General features: G+C 37.3%; 1 protein-coding gene across 1 annotated transcript in view; it reads left to right on the top strand.

The window, feature by feature from the left end:
- Window positions 1-1634: 1634 nt before the first annotated feature.
- The window catches only part of LOC102860228 (mediator of RNA polymerase II transcription subunit 13-like), a 47916-nt gene continuing 39039 nt past the window's right edge, over window positions 1635-10511 (top strand). The window contains exons 1-2 of the mRNA XM_006902988.1: window positions 1635-1690; window positions 10142-10405. Coding sequence (XP_006903050.1) covers window positions 1635-1690; window positions 10142-10405 — 320 coding nt within the window. The remainder of the gene's footprint in view (window positions 1691-10141; window positions 10406-10511) is intronic.

Genomic DNA, 10511 nt, shown 5'->3' with positions numbered 1-10511 from the left:
AAGACTGTGGTTAGGGACCTCTCTAAAGTACTCAAGAGCAATGGTGTCTCTCTGGAGATTAAGGTGTGCCTGATACAGGTAATGGTTTTTGCAATCACTTGTTATGCATCAGAGAGTTGGACAATGACTAGGGAGGATAGAAGGAGAATTGCTGCCTTTGAGCTGTGGTGCTGGAGAAGAGTATTGAATGTACCATGGACTGTCAAGAAAACAAACAGATTCATCGTGGAAAGGATTAAATCAGGCTGCTCCTTGGAGGCAAGGATTCTGGGGCTTCGCCTGACATATTTTGGACATGTTCTAAGAAGAGACAGGTCTTTAGAGAAGGACATCATACTGGGTAGAGTAGAGGGACAGAGCAGAAGGGGAAGACCCTCTATGAGGTGGATTGATTCAGTGACTGGGGTAATCGGGATGGGTGTGTCAGAGGCAATGAGATTGGCACAGGATAGAGCACGGTTTAGGGCTGTTGTACATAGGGTCGCTATGAGCCGCAAACGACTCGACCGCACATAACAACAACAACAACAACAACATAATGTTCTTGGTTGACAATTGTGTTCTATAACTGTTTGATAATGTCACTCCTCAGTCTTCTTGCTTGCATGGTTTCTTCTGAGAAATCAGCAGCACTTCGGCTCATCTACTCTTCCTTATACGTTACTCTTTGTTTCTCTCTTGCTGCTTTCAGAATCCTCTCCTTATTTTTGCTTCTGGAAAATTTGACTATGATGTACCTTGGTGTTTTCCTTTTGGTGTGTATTCTTTATGTTGTTTGCTCAGCTTCTTGAATATATATTCTCTCATTCTTCATTATTGCTGGGAAGTTTTCATCTACTAATTCTTCCGTAACTTTTCTGATTTCTTTACTTGCTTATTCCTGTTCTGGGATTCTGATACTGTGCATGCTATTTCTCTTGATGGTGTCCCACATTATACTTAGGTTTTCTTCTTTTTCCTTCTCTTTGGATTCTGCATTGTTGCTCTAGCATATCAGTGGTGATAATTCTATCTTCTGTTTCACTGGTTCTGTGTTCCATCTCTTCAACTCTGTGTATATGTCCCTCCATCATGTTGACAGCATCTGAGACATTGGACCTCATACTGTGGATTGTGTTTTGTTTGTTTGTTTGTTTGTTTGTTTTTCCAGAGCCTCTACTGTCTTGTGTTGTGTTTTTTTTTTTAATCTGTGTTGTTTTGATTTTTTTTAAGATCCTCCTGGTTTTTGTTTGCAGTGTCCTGTAATTCTTCAAGTTTGTCTTTCACTCATAGAATATATTCGATTATTTTTCTTTTGAATTCTGTATCAGAAAGTCCCATCAGATTTTCTGGTTTCATGAAATCCATTGATATTATTTTTCTATTTGAGGGGTGAAATCTTGCTTTGGGCTTGTTTAGGGTGTGATATAGCCTGCTTCTTTTATGACATTGCCGTGGTAGAGATTTTCATGCCTGAGGCAATGATAGGTTCTTGATTTGAAGTGAATGTTCCAGAAGAGGACGGAGCAGGAAAGTTTCAGTTGAAGCGTGCAAAAACAGCCTCTTTTGTTTATAAGTGTTGCAGAGGAAGGCTTTCCAAAATAAACACAGTTAGCTGTCTAGACCTGAGGAGATGCAAGGCAGAGTATAGAAGCATGGACAGGGGCACAGGGAATGGGCATGGGTATGGGGCATACATGCAGGGTGCAGGGTACAGGGTGTAGATTGCAGTGCAGGGCACAGGCCTGGACATGGAACATGAACACAAACTCATGCAGAGCACAGGGTATGCACGCAGGTGGACACTGGGTGCTTCAAGGGCCAGCATACAAGCAAAATTGCACTGTTTAGGCACGAGAGAGAACCTTCTTTGGTTTCCAGCTGTCAGTCCCACCTTAAGCAGCCCACTTTTGGTGGCACGCTTCTGAAAGCCTGGTTCATCCTTGCTCTGGTCCATCCTTACGCCCTCAAATCCTCCTCACTTTCAGCAAGCAATTGTGTCATCTAGTAAGTTGATGATGAGTCTCCTTGGGAATGTGATGCCACATTCTTCTTCATGAAGTCCAGCTTCTTAAGTGATTTACTTAGCACACAGTTTGAATAGGTATATAGAGAAGATGTAACAGTGATGTATATCTTTTTTTTAAAAAAAATTTTTTCAAACATTGTATTCCCTTGCTCTAATCAGGCAACTGCCTCTTGCTCTAGGTATAGATTTCTAGTGAGCACAGTTAAGTGCTTTTTAGTAACTTCCATTTGAGCTCTACCTCTAATATTATAACTATTCATATTATTCTATTGTTCATAAGGTTTTTAGAGGCATTCTATTTGAGAAGAGGATGCATTGCATCCTAGTCAATCTTAATGTAGGAATTCTGCTGAAGCATGTTCACTATGGATGATGCTTTTGGAATTCAATACACCAGTAGCATAGCTTGTTCCATTAAATACTGGTCATATTATGACCAATGTTAAAATTCTTACTTTTTATAATATTAGAGAAATCCCACATGTCAAGATGATCCAATCATATAGGCTAGCTCAGTATCCAGTATCTATAAGAAAGTATTTATTTTTATTAGTAGTAAAATTTTAAAATGTTTGCGTGGCACTGCAAATTAAAAGGTAATTATTAAACAAAGCATTGGTATTTTAGAGCATCCTGGTAGTTTTAATCACTTTACAAGTATTAATTTATATTATTCACTCAAATCTGTAGGAGTAGGCATCAGGTTATTGTTTTCTCCATTATTTTCTCCACAGGGGGAAACTGTGGTACAAATATCATTTCTTGATTTCATAACATTATTCAGGGATATGCATATAATTAGCTTTTAAAAACAGAAAATAGCTCTACTAAAATGTTGTGCTAACCACTCTACATAATATGTTTAATTTATTTCTGTTTTCTAGTAAAGCTCTCCAATTTTAAATTGTTGCTGTTGCTATCATGGGCTATCAAATCAGAACTGACCCATAACTGACCTTCCAGCAGGTTTTCTGAGGTTTTTAAACTCTCACAAGGATATTGCCCATCCTTGTTCCATGGAGTAGCTGGTGGATTCTACCACATGCCTTTGGGATTGCAACACAGCTTCTTGCCACTAGAAAATTACACTATTTTTAATAAATTACTAAAGCTAAAGAAAATTAAAACAAATCTACAGGAAACAAAATTTGATGCCCCTCAAATTGCAAAACCATCTCTGGAGTTTGAGACTTTGAACACTCACTCATAAACAAAGACCAGATGAGCTTTTTGAAAGATATTAAGAGTATTATCCATGAAAAATGCAAAAAGTTATTAAAATGACTGAAGAATATACTGTTTTCAAGAAAAATGTGTAAATAAGCTAGTAGGGGATAAAAAGACTGAAGAAGAAGAAAAAGAAAAGACAGAGAAGTATGTCAGATGATAAGACTCTGCCTGTTGCACTAGAGTGTCAAGAAGCCAAAACAAAGGGAAGAAATCAAGAAATTAAGGAGCTGAACAGAATACTTCAAAAGGGCAGTGTTAGAAGACAAAGAATTATACTGAAATGTGCAAAGAGCTAGTCATAAAATCAAAAGGGGTGATCTCACTCAGCATTTCTTAAGCTCAAGAAACTTAAAAACATATTTAAGCCTAGAGTTCCAATACATAAGGATGCTGTAGGCAAAATATTAAATGTTCCAAGAAGCATTACAAGAAGATGGATAGCGTAGACAGAATAAAAATTAATTGGCTGACACAGAAGAATTTCATTAAACAACATGTGAGCAAGAGCCTGTGATGATAAAGAAGTTCAATCTGCTCTGAAAGAATTGTCAAAAAACAAGGCCCAAAGGATTGACGGCATACCAATTGATATATGTCAACAAGCAGAAACGGGACAAAATACATATGTACTTAACAAATTGTGCCAAGAAATCTGGAGGGTAACCACCTTGCCAACTGACTGGAAGAGATTCATAATTGTTTTAATTCCAAAGAAAGGTGGCCTGACAGATTGCAGAAATTATCAAACATAATCATTAACATCACATGCAAGCAACATTCTACTGTAAATGATCAAAAAATGACTGGAACGGTACACTAACACAAAACTGCTAGATGTGCAGGCTAGATTTAGAAGAGGCCATGGTTTTAGGGATACGATACGTAATGTTAAATGGATTTTGGCTGAAAGCAGAGAGAACCAAAGGAATGATTTTCTGTGTTTTATTGACTATGTAAAGGCATTTGACTCTGTGGATTACAACAAACTGTGTCTAACTCTGAGAAGAATGAGTATCCCAGAGCATTAATCATGTTTATGCAAAATCTACAGTTGGACCAGGTAGCAGTCATCCGAACAGAGCAAGGAAACATTGTATGGTTCAAAATCAGGAAGGGTATATGCCAGAGAGGTGTCCTATCTCCATACCTTTTAAATATATATGCGTAATAGATCAACCGGGAGGCTGGGAACTAAAAGGAAGTACGTGGCATCAAGATTGGGGAAGAATCATCAACAATCAGTGTTATGGAGATGACACAAACCTGTCTGCTGCAACGGAGGAATATCTTAAGTGCATGTTCCAAAAGGTCAAGGACTACAGCCTTAAATATGTATTGAAGCTCAATATTAAGAAAACAAAGATTGTCACACTGGGCCCTTCATTATAGGCAGTGAAGAGGATGAGATTGTTAACACCTTTTGGTTGCTTGTCTCCACAACCAACACTCTTGGTACCAGCAGCCAAGAAATAGAAAAAAAAATTGCATTGATAAAGTCTGCTGTTAGGGACATCTCCAGAATACTGAAGAGCACCCATGCCAGTCTGGAGACTAAGGTGTGCCTGATCCAGGCCATAGTCTTCACAATTCCTTGATATGCATCAAAAAGCTAGACAATGAGGAGGGATGATAGAATAATTGACGCTTTTGAGCTGTGATGCAGGGGAAGAGTATTGAATATACCATGGACTGCTAGAACAAACAGGTTCATCCTAGGAAGGGTGAGATTAGGCTACTCTTTGATAGCAAAGATTCCAAAGCTTCGTCTGACATGCTTTGGACATGTTACAAGGAGGGACCAGTCTTTGGAGAGGGACATCATGCTTGGGAGGCTGGAGGGACAGTGCAAGAGAGGAAAACCCTAAATAAGAGGGGTGGATTCAGTGACTAAGATAATGGGGTTATTGTCAGAGACAATAAAGTTGGCATAGGATAAAGCAGGATTAAGAGCTATTGTATATATTTGGTGTATGCATTTCTATGGTACATAACGACAACTATTGCTTTTGTGATCAATATAGCTGGGTAGGATGTTGCTATTGTTTATTGTTGTCAAGTTAAGCATGACTTATAGTGACTCTATGAACAAAAGACCTGAAGCCCCTCTATAACTATCGTCTTATTAAAAGTTCATAGTTTCCAGAGTCATGTAATTTAGGAAGGTTGAAATTAGTTATGGAATTACAAAACTAGAGTTGTTAGTTGATTTTAGGTACAACCAAGTTGAGTACAACTCGTAGCAACCCTATGAACAATAGATCTGAACCATGTCCTGTCTTGTGCCATCCTCACATTTCCTGACACTCTAGAGCCCACTGAAGAAATAACTGTAACAATCCACCTAGTTGATGTTCATCTTTTTTCCCTCACTGACCCTCTGACTTTCTGAACATGATGTCCACCTCTAAGGAATAATCCCTCCTAGCCACATGCCAAAAGTCACTCAGGATGCACTTTCTCAAAGACGTATTTGTTTGATTTTTTTTTTTTGTAGTCCATGGGATATTCAGTATACTTCTCCAACACCAGAGCTCAAAGACATCTATTCTTCGGTTATCTTCACTCTTTGTGGAGCTCTCCGATGCATAACAAATAATCAGAATGACTATGGCCTGAATCAGAAACATCTTAGTCCTCAAACCAACATCACTGCTTCTCACTTAAGTCCCTAATTGCAGACTTTGCCAGTTCAATATGTCCCTTGATTTCCTGAGTGTTGGTACCATGGATGTGATTGTGGACCGAAGTCAAATGAAGTTGTTGAAAGTTTCAAACTTTTCTCCATCTATTATTAGGTTGCCTATTGATGCAGCAGTAAGATTTTTTTTTGTTTTCTTCATATTGAGATGCATTCCATTTTGAAGGCTGTATTCTTTGATATTCTGGAGCAAGTGTTTCAAGTCCTCCTCACTTCCAGCAAGCAAGGTTTTTCCATCTGCATAATGCAGGTTATTGATGAGCTTCACTTGATCTTAATGTCACATTCTTTTTCATAGAATCCAGCCTTTCTGATGATTGCAAAGCATACAGATTAAATAAGTATGGAGAGAGAATACACCTCTGGTGCACTCCCTTCTTAATTTTAAATCATGTGATGTTCCCTTTTTCTTTGGTCTAAGTATAGCTTTCACATAAGTATAATTAAGAGTTCAGGGACTCTCATTCTTATCAATGTTAGCTATAACTTGTTGTGATCTACACAATCATATACCAGTGCATAGTTACTAAAGGATAAATAGACATTCTTCTGTTATTCCTTACTTACAGTCAAGATCGGTCTGATATTTACAACGATATTCCTGGCCTCACAGCCTCATCTAAAAACAGCTTGGACTTCTGTCATTTCCTTTTCTATGTAGTGTTCTAGCCATTTTTTTCATTGAAATAAGTTATTTGATATCCACTGATTCCCAAGAACTTTTTTTTTTGCAAATGCCTTAAGTGCACCTTCTAATTCCTTCTTCATTATCATTAACTCCTGTTTATATGATACTTCTGACATTTTTCAGTGTCAATCAATTCTTTCTGGTACAATGATTCTGTGTCTTCCCTCCCTCTTCTTTTGATCCTTCCAAGGTAATTCAATATATTCTCCAAAGCATCTTCAAACATTGTGACTCAAGACTTATATTTCTCAGTTCTCTCAGCTTGAGATATTAGAACAAGTGATTTTAGAGTCTCTTTTGACATCCACTTAAGTTGGCTTGGTTTTTTGTTTTGTTTTGTTTTGTTTTATTTTGTAATGAAGATATGAATATCATCCAACAATTTTTCTGATCTTTATCATTGGTGTTCAGTGCTTCAATCCTATTTTTAAGATAATTTTGAAATTCAAATGGAATAGATTCAAGAGCATATTTTAGTTCTCATGGATATGTTTTAAATTTTTTTGAGGGGCTCAATTTGAACCTGCACATGAGTAATTGATAGTCTGCCCCCACTGTCTACTCCTGCTGGACTGATGATATTGAGTTTCTCTAACAGAGAAAATTCCTTCTACAGATCCATTCAATCTGATTTCTATTCAGCCTATCATGTGAGATCCATCTGTAAAGTTGTCGTTTGTGCTTTTAAAAAAAGTTATTTGTGATGAATAAATCATTGAAAATAAAAAAAAATTGAATTATTGTCTGATTTTCATCACCAAACCCATGTTTTCCAATTATTATTCCTTCCTCATTGTGTCCAATGTTTCATTCCAGTCACCAGTTATCACTAACACATCCTGATTGCATGTCTGGTCAATTTTAGACTAAACTATTTGGTAACAATTTTTAATTTCTTCCTTTTTGGCATTAGATGTAGAATCATTTATTTGAATAACAGCAGGCTTTCTTTTCTGTGTGTAAATAATATCTAATCACTCACAATAGTGTGTTTTAAGATAGAACTTGAAAATGACTTTTTTACAAATGTATTATTAAATTTTATTAGTTTTAATGAACATTTACAGAGATTTTGGGTTCTCATTCATTCATTGTTGCACTGGAAAATGACTTTTTTAACTGTGAATGCAAAACTATTCTAGTGTTTATCATTCCAAGCGTAGTATATAATGTGATTATCTGATTCAAAGTGGCCAAAGATAGTCTATCTTATCTCATTACTGTTTCAAATGATGATGTTCATGTTCTTCATTTCATTTTTCACAGTTTCTAATTTTCTAATACTCAAACTTCATACATTCCATGCTCCAACTATTAAAGAAGATTTGCCATTATTTTTCCTCATTTTGACTGACTTCATCTAGGCTCTACCAGTAGTACTATAACTATTCACATTTCTCTACTGTTCATAGGGTTTTCAGAAGCCTGTTTAAGAAGTAGATGAATAATTGTACATCTTAGTCTATCTTAATCTGAGAACTCTGCTAAAACCTGTCTACCATGGATAACCTTTGTGGTATTTGGCATACTAGTAGCACAGCTGTCTATCACAGCAACCTACAAGTTATCTAGGTACAGCAAACTAGCAGACAGGTACTGTACCAATTAGAACAATGTTCTCCTCAAACACAACAAACTGACAATCTAGTTTGTGCTTGTAATAACAAATCAGATTTCATGTAAATTGGCTTTCACAAAGGCCAACTCCCCCCTCAGGTACTAATTGGTTTAAATAAGTTTTGGTTTAAACAATGCAATTGTTTACTTACATTTAAATTGTTTTACACAAATTTAATTAAATAAAAAATGACCAACGACAAAACAACTATGAGATATCATCTCACTCAAGTACAAATAGTAAAATTTAACAGAACAGCACACAGAAAATGGTTGAAATGTTGTGGAGAAACTGGAACCCTTATTCACTGTTGGTGGGAGTGTAAAATGGTGCAACCACTGTGAAAAGCAGTTTGACACTTTCTCATAAAGTTGGAAATAGAAATACATTTGACCCAGCAATTCCACTACTGGGAATATACCATATAGAAACAGTAAAAACCACCCAAACAGATATGTTTATTGTGGCTTTGTTCACAATATCAAAGAGTTGGAAACAACCCAAGTGCTCATCAACAAATGAATAGATAGAAAAACTGTGGTATACTCACACAATGGAATATTATGCTGCATTGAATAACAAGGAACTCATAAAATATTATACAAAATGGGTGACCGTGGAAGGCATTATCCTGAGTAAAATATTTGAGTTACAAAAAGACAAATATGGCATAATGTCACTGTTATAAACTAGGACTGACATGGGGCTAGGAGAAACTAAGAAAAGAGCATTAAAACAACATTGAAACAGACAACGGATAGACTGTATAAAAGAAATATATGATTAGGTATTATTGGCATGACGAGAGTCCAGAATAAGAGCTGCATAGTAAAGTGGTCTGGGGTTGGGGTGGGTGTCTGCATAACAATGAAATAATTTTTCCCAAAGAAAAAGCCATGGGGCTGGGGGGAGGGAGCGGGCAGGGAGGAAAATGTGCAACAATGAACGATTGAAATCCCACGTTCTATATAAACTTTCACTAAAATCTCAATTAAAAAATTTTTTTTAAAGACCAAAGAGCCTACACCTGATTGTTAATTAAATAAAGAAGACCTACTAGAACATGAATGATTGTTAAACAAAGAAAGAAACCTCCCTTCCAAAGTACAACTGCTTCAAACAAACTGGAGAGTTAACTAAAAATTAGGTCATAAAAGCTTTTCAGGTGTTGTTTTTATCTCAACCACTACTATTAGTTGTAGTTGTTGTTGATGTTGTTCATTGTCTTCAAGTCAAGAACATCTCATAGTAACCTTTATGAACGAAAGGCCTGAAGCTCCTCTACAACTATTGACATCTATAAAAATTCAGAGTTTCTGGAGGTGTATTATTTAGGAAATGGATGCCACTCCTGCTTAGTAAGAAGAGTGAATTATTTTCAACACATATGAAAGAATTTATTTTTAAAATATTTTAAATAACAGAAGACACAGTATTATTGATAACTTGTTGTAAGTAACTTGAAATAAAACATATCACAACATATTTGAGAATATTCTTGTTGTTGTTGTTTTGTTTGGGGATATTTATTGCCTTGTTTTTTTGTTTTGTTTTGTTTTGTTTTGTTTTGTTTTGTTTTGTTTTTTGTTCTGGTGGCTTACTGAGAAGGAATTTTGCTGCCATTATAAAAGTACACGGTTTGATTCTATGAGCTCCTCTGAGGGAGAAAGAACGGTATTCTCTTCAAGTGTGATTTACCTTCTCTGTAAACTCATTGGAGGGCCAGCTATTTGTCAACTCCAACTCAACAGTACATAACACCACCAGTGTGATACATGTGTCCAATAGTATTTTCTAAGAAGTAGATTAAAATAGACCTTAAAGTGCACATAATACAGGGTACAAGAGAAATATTTTTTTAACTGACACAGCATAAAATGTTTAATTGTTTTTATTAAGAAGTGTAGAGTCGAGTGCGGGCCCGTGGCTGGGAGCGGCGGTAGTGAGACCAGAGCTGCACGCTCCAGCTCCCCTTTTCCCTCCTTGGTTTCTCTCCACTCCCCTGAGTAACTTGGCTCCAGGGGCTCCGCTCTCTCGCCCACCCGCCCGCCTGCCGCACACCGCCGAGGACCGCGCCACAGGCCACCGCCGCCAGCACCCCGCTTCCAACGGTCTTCGCTGCACAGGCTGGACGCCTCTCCCCCCTCCGCCCCGCCGCGGAAAGTAAAGTTTGAAGAGAGGGGGGAAGAGGGCCACCATGGAGAGAAGGATCCACTTGGAGCTGAGGAACCAGACCCCGGCAGCTGTCCGAGAATTTGTTCTGGACAAC

The sequence above is a fragment of the Elephantulus edwardii genome, unplaced genomic scaffold (genome assembly GCF_000299155.1).
Source record: "Elephantulus edwardii isolate Elephantulus edwardi_28Jun2011 unplaced genomic scaffold, EleEdw1.0 scaffold00488, whole genome shotgun sequence".
Classification (NCBI taxonomy): domain Eukaryota; kingdom Metazoa; phylum Chordata; class Mammalia; order Macroscelidea; family Macroscelididae; genus Elephantulus; species Elephantulus edwardii.
This window is presented reverse-complemented; position numbering and strand designations above follow the sequence as displayed.